This window comes from Dendropsophus ebraccatus, chromosome 5, assembly GCF_027789765.1.
Source record: "Dendropsophus ebraccatus isolate aDenEbr1 chromosome 5, aDenEbr1.pat, whole genome shotgun sequence".
Lineage (NCBI taxonomy): Eukaryota > Metazoa > Chordata > Amphibia > Anura > Hylidae > Dendropsophus > Dendropsophus ebraccatus.
In genome coordinates, this window is record NC_091458.1 from 6,893,935 (window position 1) to 6,909,515 (window position 15,581).

Here is a 15,581-nt window from a genome sequence, read left to right on the forward strand (position 1 = left end):
CCAAGACAAATGGAGGGACTTTATCTCTTTGGCAGAGTTTGCCTTAAACAATCAGGAACAACGTTCAATTAAAATGTCGCCGTTCTTTTGCAATTACAGTTTTAACCCTAGGTACACTTCTACTCACTCCGCAGATTCAGTTAACCCTTCGGCTGAAGCCTTGTTCTCGAAACTGTGCACAGTTTGGGCCCAAGCTCATCAAGGTTAAAGCCCAAGAGTTATATCAAAAACATGCTTATAAAAGACGCATTCCTGGCCATCAATACGTACTGGGGGAAAAGGTCTGGCTCTCTACCAGGAATTTAAGGTTAAGAGTACAGTCTGCCAAACTAGCACCCAAATATATCTGTTCGTATACCATTGTGGAAGTTATTAATCCTGTGACTTTTAGATTAAAACTGCCTGCATCACTTCGAATTCACAATGTGTTTCATAAGGCTCTCCTAAAAAAGTATGTTCCTCCCGTGTCTCCGTCATCTGCCCCTGCTCCACTGATCATCCAGGGTGAGTTGGAGTATGAGGTGGAGAAGATTCTGAATTCTCGTTGGGTACAAGGTTTATTGCAATATCTAGTCCACTGGAAGGACTTTGGGCCAGAAGAACGAACGTGGGTTTCTGTCAAAGACATGCATGCTCCTCGCTTGGTTCGGCGATACCATGTACTAAATCCTTCCAAGCCTGGTCCATTGGATAAGGGTCCTGAGGCCCCTTTGTAAGAGGGGGGGGGGGGGGGGGGGGGTACTGTCAGGATTGTGCTGTAACCTGGTGTGAACTGAACCTGTTTTTGCTTCTGTGTGTCACACCCGCTTGCTTCTCAGCTATCTGGCAATGCGGGAGTTAATCTGATTTACTAGGAGACTTGATTTTTCCAGCTGAGTAGGTCTTTAGACTGACAGGAATCTCTGCCTATCTGGAACCTGGATATCTGAGCGCCGGTCCAATGGGGATTCGGACTGGGCTCTGGTTCAGTATAAAAGGAAGCTAAATCCACAACCAGGTAATGGTGGCACTACTGCTCCCAGCAAAACCTATTGCTCACAGTCCTTTAAACAGCCGATGATATCGGGTGGTGCTAGTTCCAAATGTAAAGACACATGAATATATAGCAAACGGAGAAGGAAGGAGAAAGGGCTGGTCCGTAGAAGTGCCGTAAGGGCGTGAAACAGCCTGTAACCTATCTCCATGGCGTCTGCCGCCGCTGTATCTGCACCTTGTCCGAGTTTTACCACGATATACCAATAAAGATGAAGAAGTTTTAAACGGGTGAGGGCAGTTTCTCCTTCCTTCTCCGCTTGCTATATAAAAGGAAGCTAAGACAGAGTCCCAGCGCTGGCTATTAGCTTAATACCCTGATCCCAGCTTCCCTTGTCTACTCCTGCGATCCCCACTCCTAATCCCTCTGTTTTGCTCGACTTGTTACCTCACCTTCTGCCTGACTATTTGACTATCCGTTTGCTTGCTGATTTTGTACTACGTTGCCTGTTTGGATTTTTGACCCGGCTTGTTTGACTATTCTTTTGTGTTGTTTGTCCGTCTTGTTCCGTGTGCACATATTTAGCGCAGGGAACGTCAACGTGGTTGTCCACGGCCGCCTAGGGGCGACTGAGGCAAGCAGGTAGGGACAGTGGGTGGGTTCAGACCTAGGGCCCACTGTCTTGTCGTGTTTGTACCTCCCTGTCCTGACACCCGCATTGCGAGATGGAGTTCATCGACTTTACATAACTTTGCTCCACCCGGATCAGTTCCTAGCTCTTTGGCTCTTTTGCGCATACTGTCCTGCACTGTAGTGTCTCCTAGTCCTCAGTGAGGGTTGAGGTTATCTGCTGGCTAGTCCTCTCCTGAAGGGCTTAACAGTGCATCACACAGCGTGTGTGGTGCTTCAAGAAGGAAAGTTGTCAGAGCTGACTGTTCTGCATCCTACCCCTGCGGAGTGCTAACTAAGAACAAACTTGTAGAGGGGACCTTTCAGAGGGCCAGGGCCCAGGTAGAACCACGGTGGATAGCTATCTAAGCTTCGTCTTTCCTCTACCAAATCTTGGCTAGAAATCCTCCTCCACCCAAGGGACTAATTTCCTAACCAGCATGTAAGATGCGCTGTGGTTGGGTGGAAAGGGTGCAATAGAGAAGGAGGAAAGAAAGAGAGAATAGGATAGAAGAAAGGAGTGATCCTACTGGACAACAGAATCTGGTACATACACACACAAATAACCCTTGAGATACTTCAGCTGTGCAACTTCTGGACCTTGGTTATACCATACAGCGACATCTAGTGGTCATCTTTGGCAATACTTCAGTTACAACAAAACCACAAACACGTACAGACTTTTACGAGGGGTGTAAGGAATAGCAACACCCGCAGTGGGACACCACATACTCCCCCACTTGAGAAAAGCAGTCCATGGCATAACGCCTTGAGGAAAAGGCTGGACGTTAGAAAAGGCACAGCATAGGTTATCATAACACGGTTTTAGCAACAAAAAAAAAGACTTTTAAGAGCATATATACATATAAAATTTTGCACTTTGAGGTTCTGGGCAATTATAAAATCATCCACCATAAATCTCTTTCAGGCACTGGATGCATCTGTCCATATGCACTCTGAATAGTGCTGTGATGCATCAGTCCTTTTGCAGCAAAAATAGCAACAGTGAGGCACTTTACTCACAAGAAAGGGGGGATTAGGAAAGGGGATCACGGCTAGGCCAGGTGCAGGATCTTAAACAGGGGATGTAACAAACTGGGGACACACAAACTTGTAGGAGCCAACATAGCTCAACAGAGCAGCTCAACTGAACTGCCCAAAGGACAACAGAGCGTCCTCTTCAGTATCCCTTTTGGGGGGCACTCTTTCATAACTGTCATAATGTGTGTGATGTGGTCAGACAAGTCATCTTTAAAATTGGCTTCCGATGAAGTGAGTGACCCAACCTGTCCCGGTGTCATGTCTAGCGATTAAAGCTGTGGGGATGTTTAGGCATTCGTAGCACCGCAAAATGCAGGAAGAGGCAGTGGGGTGGCCAGAGGCAGGGGACAGTCCATACGGAAAATGCAGGAAGAGGCAGTGGGGTGGCCAGAGGCAGGGGACAGTCTATACGGAAAAGGTAGGCTAGAACCAGCAGGGCCACAGCTCTTCCCCGTAGTCGGCCCCCGCAAAGCTCCCCCATTGAGGGCTCATTCTTCCTTGGTCTGGAGATATTTTAATGTGTGTGCAAACAACACGTTGAGAGCGGTTTGTGCACTGTGCCCTTCCAAGTTGAGTAGGGGCTCTTAAAATAGTAACCTGAGTGACCACTACTGATATGCGGTGGCACTAATGTGGTCTTATGAAATCCAAGCACGAATGACGTGAAAAAGACATAAACAGAAAAAGTTAGCAAGATGAAAAACAATGAACTCAAGCAGTCGAGAACTTTTAACAGCGACCAAAACCAAGCTAAAAATTGTTACACGCTTTACACTTCCTAACACGCAAAGTAACATTACCTACAAAACTTCAATAAAATCTGTGATAAAAAAAAGGCCCCTAAAAAGTCATATGGTATGTGACAGGGCCAGGTTAAGGGGGAATTCACATGGGGCAGATTAATTGCAGAAATTTCCAGGGAAGGAAAAAAAAATTTAATGTGGGTACTGTATCCACATTAGTCAGGACATTGAGTGATTTGTGGAGAAGCGATGAGTCACATGATGCTAGGAATGGTACCCCAACTGCAAAAAGTAGTGAGAGGGGTGTTAGGTCCCGGCCCTGTTTAGTCTACTAACTTAAAAAGACATAAGTTATTGTGTTATCTGCAGCTCACAGGGTGCAGTCACTGACTTCTTCTGCTCCATCTTCTCTGACCAGTCTCAACCAATGATGTTTCAGCATAATTAATTTTTTTTTTAAATTAGAACCCTAGGTTGAGCCTTCCATAAATTGAATTTGATGAGCTGAACGATGCACTTCATACACTTTGTTGGGTTGATAGGGGTGCATTGAAACTGTCTATCAGAGCTTGAGAACACACATGGCACTTCATGTGTTGCTGCTTTCCACCCTTATAGATACAAAGTCTGGGTTAATCCAGTGGCTGTTGTTGATAAACGTCAGCCTGTCAGCACGGTCAGTTGACAGGCGGCTGAACTTATCCATGATAATGCCCCCGGCTGCGCTGAATATCCTCTCAGAGAGAACACTGGCGGCAGGGCATGCCAGCACCTTCTAGGCCTAGAGCTACAGTTCCCACCGTGTGTCCCGAGGGGATGCTATGAAAGAATCCTACACCTTAAAGAGTGTTCCCCTGGTGCCTGTAGAGTGGAGTGCACTATAACTCAATTTTTTTTTAATATACTTTTTATATACTTTATATTCTAGCTGTATACTGTATATGGCTGTATATTAGTCGTATACAGCTGTATACACTATATCTCAAGTTTTCTTTATGCCGACAGGCCACAGTTGAAGGCTATATGGCTAAATACGGTATACAACTAGTAAACAGGTATATGGCTGTATACTACCCATATCCTCTATATCTCTGTTATATCTATCTCTCTCTATTTTTTTTGTTTTTCACGTATCACCTATTGCTGTAAAAGTTAAAAATGTATTTTTTGGACCAATAACTATACAGGGTGTGTGTGAGAGGCCTAGGGAGCACGCTAGCTGGGCGAGAACAGTGTCTACATTCATTGGCTGGCTTACTCATGTGACCTCCAGAGTATAATTGTATAGTTGAATCTGTATAGTCTAGATTAAAGAGGGTAAAGGGGGGACATGATTGAAACCTTTAACCCCTTAAAGACAGAGCAAATTTCGATTTTTGCACTTCTGTTTTTTTCCTCCTTGTGCTTAAAAGGCCATAGCGCTTTTTTTCACCTAGAGACCCACATGAGCCCTTATTTTTTTGCGCCACTAATTATACTTTGCAATGACAGGCTGAATTTGTTCATAAAAAAACCACAATGTCCCGATCCACCCCACTAGACCACCAGGTATGAGGGACAGCAAGCAATCAGATGCAGCTGTCAACTTTGAAAACGGCATCTGATTGCTTGATTAGCGGGCCCGGCACCCGGGACTGCGGCGGTTCAGAGCTGGGTCGCCGCCCCTCTGAAGTCCCAGAGCGACCACAGGGCGTAAATATACGCCCTGTGTCGTTAAGGGGTTAAAGGGGTATTTGCCCCAAGACCTAAAAAAAAATAATGCTCCCAATGCTCCTAGCTGGCCTTACTCACCAAGCCGCCCTGAGTATTTTGAGCCGTCTCCCATCTTTCTAGCTGCTGCCGTTCCTGAGTTACAAGTTTTTCTAAAAGCCGGTCTATATCCAACATAGGAAACTACATTTCCCACCATGCAATGCTTATGCCTGATAATGGTGTAGCAGAGCTGAGACGATGATGGCTATGATGATCGTGTAGCAGAGCTGAGATGATGATGGTGTAGCAGACCTAAGATGGTGTAGCTCATCTCTAGTTAACGCTTCTTGACCTTTATCTTTCTATTCTCTACAGATGTCCAGAACCATCACAGAAAACATTTATATGAAAAAACTGAGAAGCTTATAGAGAACATCCCTCCAAGATGTAACCAGGAAGAGGAAATTTTCCCATTGTGGACACGTTATGTGAACCTCATTATTGTCTCCACTCATCACTTTAGGGAACGCTCTGGGAATGAGCTTATAGAGACTGGGGTAAAACATAAGGAACATTTTAGGAAATTCCAAAATAAATTACAGCGCATTTCCCCTAACAAGATGTTCCGCTGGTGTCACCGATCCAGACTTGTGCCACATATAGTAATGGTGAGCGGAGTGCCGGGTGTAGGGAAGACCACGCTGATGCAGAAGTTTGTCTATGACTGGGTGAGGGGCGATCTCTATCAAAGATTCTCTTTTGTCTTTTTCTTCAAATTTCGGGAGCTGAACAGACTGGATGAGGTTAGTCTGGAGACCATGATCCTCCAACAATACCCGTATCTGGAGCCGCAGATTGAGAACATCTTACGAGACCCAGAGAAACTTCTCTTCATATTTGATGGATTAGATGAAAGCAATCATACAATGGATTTCACATCTGGTCACTTGTTCTCTAATCCTAGAGAGCGCGGACATTGTGGTCAGATTGTGGTTAGTTTGGTGAGAAAGTCTCTTCTTAATGGTTGTTCTGTTCTAATGACCAGTCGCCCCACCAGACTGGCATTAATTGATTGTAAGGTTTTCCAGCGAATAGTAGAGATCACTGGGTTTTTATCAGAAGAACAACAGACGTACTTTGAGAATTTCTTCTCAGACCCTGAACTGGCAGAAAAGGCTTTTACTTATGTGAAGCAGAATGACACATTGTACACGTTCTGTTACCTCCCGTCCTACTGCTGGATCATCTGTACAGTGTTATCCAGGAGCTTCCAGACAACAAGTAGTGATCAGCTGCCATCATTATTACCCAAAACAGTCACCCAGCTCTTTGCCATATTTGTCGCCAACATCCTGACCAATCACAGCCTGGAGAAAAGTGACGCTCAGAAGGTCCTGCAGTCCATCGGATGGATGGCAGAATATGGGGTCATGAATCACCTGATTATTTTTGATCATCGAGATCTGGGTTCTTTCCATGTGGACAATAAGTCAAAGCTCTTATCAAGTTTTCTGATGGAATCGGAGGAACCTGTGACCTATTCCTTCTTACATCTCACTGTTCAGGAGTTCTTCTCTGCCTTGGTGCATTATACTGATTATTCTCCTGAGAAGTTACAGGAATCACTAAATAGAGCCCAATCCTATCGTGATGGACGTGGGGAAATATTCATTAGTTTCCTGTGTGGTCTATCAGACGCGTCCACCAGATCAATACTAACTGGATACCTGGACACACAAGCAGCTCAGGCCTCCAGAGATGTCATCTCCTGGCTAAAGAACTTCATTCTAGAAGAACGGAGGTTGGGTAGAAGTGTAGACAAAAAGCAACTTCTTAAAACATTCTACTATCTGTATGAATCCCGGAATAAGCCTCTAGTGTGGGAATCATTACAATCATACAGAAGATTAGACCTTTCTTATGTTCACATGTCGGCTCTAGACTGCACAGTGTTATCATTCATCATGGAAACCTGCACAAATATAGAAAAAGTCGATCTATCTGTATGTTTTATAGGCCCTGAAGGATTAGAGAGACTTGTACCAGTTTTACATAACCTGCAGGAACTGAGGTAAATTACTAATTTTATGTTATATTTCTGTGGTATTAATGTTCTGACAAGTCTGATGCAAGTAGGTATGGACAGTTGGTGGGTTCAGCATCAGGGCTCACTGTCGTGCTTTGTCCCTAACTCCCCGTCCCTGACAACAACATTATAGGAATATGTCTGTAATATCATCAGTATGATGCCAGTATTACTTCACTATTATATCTACAAGAGGCCTTAGTTCTATTTTACCTTTATTAGGACTTTGACCTGTTATCGATAGTATATATACTGTATATACATGTGGTCTGTGGGATTCATAGTAACCTGATAATTAAGTGTCTATTACCATTAGAGATGAGGGAAATGAATAGCTAATGTTATCGTGTGTGATACTGTCTGCAAAGCTATGTATCTAATCCTATCATCCAGCACACACAAGAGGCGGCTTCTAGTGATGACATTTATGGGTGTGTAGAAAATGGCGTTAGCACCTGTAGTATATGGCTCGCCGCAGCAGGATGACATCAGAGAGGTTTCTTTATAAAATGGAGATTTATTGCTTCTTCTTTAAAAGTAGTGGAAGTTACAGAAATGAATATAAAAGAATATCAGAGCTTACAGTCTTTAGTGTCTAGTGTCCATAGTTCATATATCCTTTGAAGTGAAGGGTTTGTCTTACAAATCGTCACGAGCTTCAGGCAGCTGTTGCTTCACTCAAGCATCCTGGGAGACATTCCTTCCTTCACGCTTCCATCATGGATTCCTCACGCTTACATCACAACCTTCTCCTTGAAGGCTCTGGATCCTTCTTGTGACATAGGGCTCATACCTTCTGTACAGCCCTGATCCAACCAACCTCCATCTTGGTAACTCCCATCTTATATAGGTTCATGACTCACTGTCAATGTCATGTGTGGGCGTGTTCATTATACTTGAGTGTTTGTGTCTGCACATATATGACCATAACAAATATAGAACTCTTTCTCTATGCATCAGCATAACCTGTTTCCACTCATGGATGTATAGTTATCGTGCTGTGTACAGCCTTAACACCCTACATAGTCATGGATCCGTGAATAGTGCTGTGTACACTTACGTATCTATTTCCAACTTATACACGTCTCCTTAGTATAGAATATGATATTATAATGTCAGTATTACAATCACTTTATACAGTGAATAGTGTTGTGCTATTATGGTGAGGTCAGCAGTATATATATGACTTACATTATATTATACCAAGATATTGTTCATTGTAAAACACATCATATTTAACAGGGTGTTACTAACTGTATCTAATCCTATCATCCAGCACACACAAGAGGCGGCTTCTAGTGATGACATTTATGGATGTTACTAACAACCAGGGACATTTTCTCTCCACATTCCCAATGTACAGATTTTATACTAACGCTCTGTGGACGTGTCACCTACATCTCATCTTCTTATCTTTACAGGCTGAGCCGTAATAATCTACCAGACACCTCCTGCCCCCAGTTGGCATCTGTAATAAGGAATAACCCCTCCCTGAAGAGACTTCGTGTGTCTGGTAACAGTCTGTCTGGTCCTCACTTCAGTGACTTGGTGGAAGCTCTGTTCAGTCCAGCCTGCAGGATAGAGGAATTACTGTGAGTATACGACATGTTTAAAGAACTAAGCCATGTATCTAATTCTATCGTGTTATACCGTCTGCTGAGCCATGTATCTAAGCCTAGCATATCTGATACTGTCTGCTGAGCCATGTATCTAATTTTATCATCAGTTCTTGTGTATATGACTCACTGCTACTGATTATCATGGTGGTATAATATGGCCTGAGGGGCTATGAATTGGCCTAGGCCACTTTAACCATGGGTGTACTCTGGCCTGTTACACCAGGGCTAGGCATCACCACTCCTGGTGACCTTTGGCGTAAAGGAGACTCCTTATCAGTACTTGTCAAGTCAAACGTGAAAATAAGAAGAGTAATTTAGTTAACAACCCAAGGGCTTAAAGCGTACCTGTCATAACTTTCAAAGTCTAAATCAACAGAGTATGTGAAATGAAGCAAGTTTGGAATATACATTCATTAATTATCATGCTGTAAAGCAAAGCTATACTTTATGCAGGTGTGTTCTCCTGAAGGCTGCTATGTAACAGCTATACCTACTGTATCCAGGTCCAGTCTCCTGAAGGCAGTTACATAACAGCTATACTTACTGTATCCAGGTCCAGTCTCCTGAAGGCAGCTATATAACAGCTATACTTACTGTATCCAGGTCCAGTCTCCTGAAGGCTGCTATATAACAGCTATACTTACTGTATCCAGGTCCAGTCTCCTGAAGGCAGCTATATAACAGCTATACTTACTGTATCCAGGTCCAGTCTCCTGAAGGCTGCTATATAACAGCTATACTTACTGTATCCAGGTCCAGCCTCCTGAAGGCAGCTATATAACAGCTATACTTACTGTATCCAGGTCCAGTCTCCTGAAGGCAGCTATATAACAGCTATACTTACTGTAGACAGGTCCAGTCTCCTGAAGGCAGCTATATAACAACTATACTTACTGTATCCAGGTCCAGTCCCCTGAAGGCAGCAGCTATATAACAGCTATACTTACTGTATCCAGATTCAGTCTCCTGAAGGCAGCTATATAACAGTTATACTTACTGTATCCAGGTCCAGTCTCCTGAAGGCAGCTATATAACAGTTATACTTACTGTATCCAGGTCCAGTCTCCTGAAGGCAGCTATATAACAGCTATACTTACTGTATCCAGGTCCAGTCTCCTGAAGGCTGCTATATAACAGTTATACTTACTGTATCCAGGTCCAGTCTCCTGAAGGCAGCTATATAACAGCTATACTTACTGTATCCAGGTCCAGTCTCCTGAAGGCAGCTATATAACAGCTATACTTACTGTATCCAGGTCCAGTCTCCTGAAGGAAGCTATATAACAGCTATTTAGTCTTGTGCTGGTTCTCAGGCTATGTACACACTACAAATATTTGAGGCTGTATAGCAACCAAAATCAGGAGTGGATTAAAAACACAGAAAGGATCTGTTCACATAATGTTGTAATTGAGTGGATGGCCGTCATTTAATGGCAAATATGTGCTGTTATTTTAAAACAACGGCTGCTGTATTGAAATAATGGAAGTTATTTACCATTATATGGCGGCCATCCACTCAATTACAACATTATGTGAACAGAGCCTTTCTGTGTTTTCAATCCACTCCTGGTTTTGGTTGCTATGAGTACCTGACATGAGGACCAAATACAGCCTCAAATATACATAGTGTGAACCCAGCCTGAAAAAAGAGACTAAACACATGAAGTCCCAGGCCGGTACAGAGTGTCTATGACTGTTTTCTCTGTGAGCGCTGATGATTTGGAAACACGAGACTTCCTGTGTTTAAACTCTTTGAAAAAGAAAGAGTCAGAACACAGGAAGTGCCGTGTTTTCGGTGATACAAAAAAAAATAAAAGAATGTAAAGTCCAAATATGCTTTATTTCACATCTACTTCTGATTTAGGTTTTGAAAGCTATAACAACAGTGACACTTTAATAGGGGTAGGCACCATAAAGGATCCTAAGAATACGTTCACACTGTTGAAAAGAGGTGGAAATTCCAAGCGAAATCACTGTCTCAATGTTAAGTATAGCGCACCTCCACTGTCCGCGGCTCTCCACGCAAATAAGTGATATGCCAATTCTTTGAGCAGAAAGCCGCTAAGAGTGGAGACGCCCTATATTAAACATTGGGACAGTGAGGTAGGCGGAATTCCAAGCAGAGTCCATGGCAGGGATTCTGCTCTAAATTTAAAAGGGGTAGTGCGGCGCTAAACATTTATTTACAAAATAACACACATTACAAGGTTATAAAACTTTGTAATGTGTGTTATGTAAGTGAATGGCCCCCTTTCCCGTGTGTCCCCCCCCACCCCGGAAGTGTGGTGCATTATACTCACCGCATTACTGTCGATCCCCGGCCGCCATCTTGGGACAATGATGACATTTTCAAAAGGCCGGCCGAACCGCTCCATCCATCCCTCATGCCAGCCCCCCTCTGCCGGGTCATCAGCTGCTCAGCCGCGATTTGCTGAGCATAGGACTTGTTTACAGCTCCAATGATCTGGCAGTTTGTTGCCAGCCTCACCAACCAGTTTAAATCATAACATTCTGTGATTGGACAATTACTTTTTTAACCCCTTCCCGCCGGATCACGTACTGGCATGTCCAATTCTGCACAGCCTTCCAGCAGATGGACGTGACAGTACAGTAATGACGCTGGTAAAAAAATTACTACATGATTAAACCTAAGAAAATTAAAAATGAGAAAAATACTAATTTTGTCATTTTTTCACAAAACATTGTTTGCATAACGACCAAAATTTACCACTAACCTAAGGTACAACATGTCACAAAAAAGAAATCTCAGAATCAGAAAGAAAAGTTAAGTGAGACAGGTTGGATTTGAAAAATGGGCTCTGGTCCTGAAGGCCAAAATCAGTCCAGTCCTGAAGGGGTTAAAAACTACAATAGCAAAGAAGCATTTTTACAATATATAATATAATATATATGTAATTACCAGGATTTTATTTATTTTTTTTCCCAGATACGCTTTGACTTTGACAAAAAGGGGTGTGACCTATTATGTGTGTGGTGTGTTTGTTTGGGCCTATTCACATGTCTCATGAAACACGGACAGCACGGACGTGGAAGCCCTGCAGTGGATTTTTTCCCCGTCTGGCATGATATATTAGTATGATGCCGGGAGCAGGGAAAGTGTTTGAATATTTACGGCACTGTAATGATAGAGCCGCACATTTTGTTACAGTGCCGTGAATATTCAAACCCTTTCAGGGAAAGAATCCAATGTAGGGCTTCCGTGTCTATGCTGTCCACGTTCCATGTTCCGTCCGCATAGAGGGTAACTTATCACAGTGTTTTTTCAGAATTTATTTTACTACTTTTTATAACTAAGCGGCTACTGTTTGGTTTCTACCTGTCTGGTTATGGAAAGGAGGACCCTACTTGCTTTAAAAAAAAATTAAATTATATTTTTTTTAAAGTCCATACGGCTGTGTAGAGGTAGCTACTAGATCACTTGCCATTTGAATACTGGTGGCTGACAAAATTGGATGCAGCCCTTGGGATTCCTGAAAAACATGGATACAGCCATAGGCTGTAGGACAGGACTCCCACGAGCTTCATCAGCCACCAGTATTTAAATCCCAAGCAATTGCTCTCAAGCATGCTCGATTTGTGTTCATCTCTAGTAGTGAGCCATTTAAAGGGAATCTGTCAGCACCTGGATCGGAGCCCAGGTGCCGACAGTGTATTATAGGTTGCTGTCCCCTTGTATGCATACTGCCTGTATTAAATGCATCAGTGCTGTAGATTGCATACAATGTTGCCAAACCCAATGTAACAAAGTGCCAAAGAGCAGTAGTGGCTTAACGTTTGTGCCGCACTTCGGCACATCTCATTACTACTTCCTCCTCCCTAATTCTGCTGCATATTTACCGGTGTTCAGCCTCCTGCTCCACCTTGGCATCACCTTCTTCGCATGTGCTGTTGCTGGCAAGGGCACCTGTGCTGACTTGACAGTTCGCGTCTGAACCGCCGAGATCTCGGTCAGGCATGCGTGCTGAGGGCCTGAAGCCCTCAGTTGGGCTGCACAACGCTCATGTGTAGCTCTTTTGGCGTATGCACGATTGAGGTTGTCAGGGGGACACCACTGAGAGCTCAGTGGCACAGATGTGAACTGGCAAGTCAGCATGTTATGCCCTTGCCAGCAACGGTGCATGCGTCAGGGTGGAGCAGGAGGGGGGACACCGCTAAATATGCAGCAGAATTAGGGAGAAGGAAGTAGTTGTGAGGCGTAGTGAAGTGCGCTTGTTTAGTATGGGCTCCAGCCAGGGCCGGCTCCAGGTTTTTGTGGGCCCTTGGGCGACAGAGCCTCGGCGGGCCCCTTTGAGGAGCAAATCATGGAGAGACAGGCGAGGAAAGATTTGCAGCAGAAGAAACATGCGGCTGCTGCATATCTTTCTCCTCCTGTATCTCCTGATCTCTGTAGTAGTCAGGACTCTGGAGGAGTCAGACCCAATGACAGGATTATATATATATATATATATTATATATATATATATATATATATATATATACACACACACACAAACAGAGCAGGAGCTGTATACGGAACAAGCAGCCCAGCATGTTATATATATATATATATATATATATATATATATTTTAGGGATGGTCCAAACCTGCCGAAACCCTCGGCATCGATTCCCGCTGTCTTCCACCTCCGTGGAGAGGGTGGATACAGCGGGAGGACCGCCTGGAAAACTGGGATACAGCCATAGCCATAGGCTGTATACCAGTTTTCCAGGCAGTCCTCTCGCTGTATACACCCGCTGCACGGAGGTGGCCATTTATTTATTTATATACAGAGCAGTAGCTGTATACAGAACTAGCAGCACCAGCATGTAAGATATATATATATATATATATATATATATATATATATATATATATATATATCTTACATGCTGGTGCTGCTAGTTCTGTATACAGCTACTGCTCTCTGTATATATATATAAATATATATATATATATATACACACACACACACACAGAGCAGGAGCTGTATACAGAACCAGCAGCACCACTCCTATATACAGCTCCTGCTCTGTGGATCGATAGATAGATAGATGAGGTCCTGCTGTAATATATATATATATATACATACATATTACAGCAGGACCTCTATACACAAAACAAAACAACAAGAAACTCCAGAACATACAGTAAACTATTAGTTTACAGAGCCTACCGTCTGCCCTCTATCAGGTCAGGTGTCCGATCACATGACCCATGACATCATCACAGGTCCTTCTTACTCAAAGGTCCTTTTCTACCTACTCAGCTGTAGGGAAGACTTATGGAGGGAGACGTGAGCCCGGGGCCCCCAGTATGTATCGACGGGCCCCTAACTGTCACATGCGGCCTCTCGGGGCCCAGTCCCCCCTGTTACTACACTTTTTTTTTTTACTAACAGAAAAAAAATGTAGTAACAGACGAGAGTGGGCCCCTAGAGGACCTGTGGGCCCCGGCACTTGCCCTAGTCAGCCGGGTGCTGACGCCGGCCCTGGCTCCAGCAGTCCTTTGTAATTGAGCTCAGTTTACATAGATCAATGCAGTACATTTGTTTTTGTTTTTTTTAAAGGTTTACATTTTTTAAAAGCAGTAAGATAAAATATAAGTAAGATATAAAGTTATATATGTTACCTATTGTTATAATCATACTGACTTGAAGATAATGTCAGTGTTACCACAGGGCAAACTGTGTTAACACAAAACCTCCTGAAAAAAAAAGTTTTTTTTAATTTCACCACGCAAATAATTGTTTTCCAGCTCTGCCGCATTTTTTAGGGAAAAATTATGTGCGTCATTGCAAAGTATAATTGGTGTAGCAAAAAAAGGGGCTCTTGTGGATCTGTAGGTGAAAAAAAAAACGAAAGTGCAAAAACAAAAATTGACTAAGGGGGGGGGGGGGCTAAACATGTTTAAAATAAACAATAAGTGGGCCTCTGTGTTCTCCAGTGCCAGGGCTTAGTTTTATTCCCAGTCCCCTGCCCAGTTAGTAAATAACTTAATGCAAAGTATAGTGTAACCTCTGCTCCCCGAGAGGCAGAAAGGAAGGTGCAGCGGCGTAACTCACATTGGATCCACACAGCCCGGATTGATTATATCTAACACTTTGGAAAAGGACAAAAAGAGTAAAGTTACAGATGACTCCCGAACTGTGAGTGTGAATTAGTCATGAAGTTACATTGTTGTTTAAAGGGGTTGGCCACTTTATAGTAGATTTGCTCAGTGTACAGTATTAGTAAGTGTACTCACTGTATATACTGACAGCAGCTCCCTGTGTACTCACTGTATATACTGACAGCAGCTCCCTGTGTACTCACTGTATATACTGACAGCAGCTCCCTGTACTCACTGTATATACTGACAGCAGCTCCCTGTGTACTCACTGTATATACTGACAGCAGCTCCCTGTACTCACTGTATATACTGACAGCAGCTCCCTGTGTACTCCCTGTATATACTGACAGCAGCTCCCTGTGTACTCACTGTATATACTGACAGCAGCTCCCTGTGTACTCACTGTATATACTGACAGCAGCTCCCTGTGTACTCACTGTATATACTGACAGCAGCTCCCTGTACTCACTGTATATACTGACAGCAGCTCCCTGTGTACTCACTGTATATACTGACAGCAGCTCCCTGTACTCACTGTATATACTGACAGCAGCTCCCTGTGTACTCCCTGTATATACTGACAGCAGCTCCCTGTGTACCTCATAGAGCTAATATCAGACTCCCCCAAGGCTGTGCTGCTCTGCTCTGTG

At 43.6% G+C, this 15,581-nt stretch overlaps 2 protein-coding genes across 4 annotated transcripts in view; both read left to right on the forward strand.

The window, feature by feature from the left end:
- Nucleotides 1-15,581, forward strand: part of LOC138792239 (NACHT, LRR and PYD domains-containing protein 12-like) — a 172,280-nt gene that overhangs the window by 46,051 nt on the left and 110,648 nt on the right. The window lies entirely within an intron of this gene.
- Nucleotides 1-15,581, forward strand: part of LOC138792218 (NACHT, LRR and PYD domains-containing protein 3-like) — a 54,578-nt gene that overhangs the window by 36,487 nt on the left and 2,510 nt on the right. For all 3 annotated transcript variants that reach the window (XM_069969364.1, XM_069969365.1, XM_069969366.1), the window contains 2 exons: nt 5,494-7,189; nt 8,626-8,796. In XM_069969364.1, the coding sequence (XP_069825465.1) occupies nt 5,494-7,189; nt 8,626-8,796 (1,867 nt within the window). The remainder of the gene's footprint in view (nt 1-5,493; nt 7,190-8,625; nt 8,797-15,581) is intronic.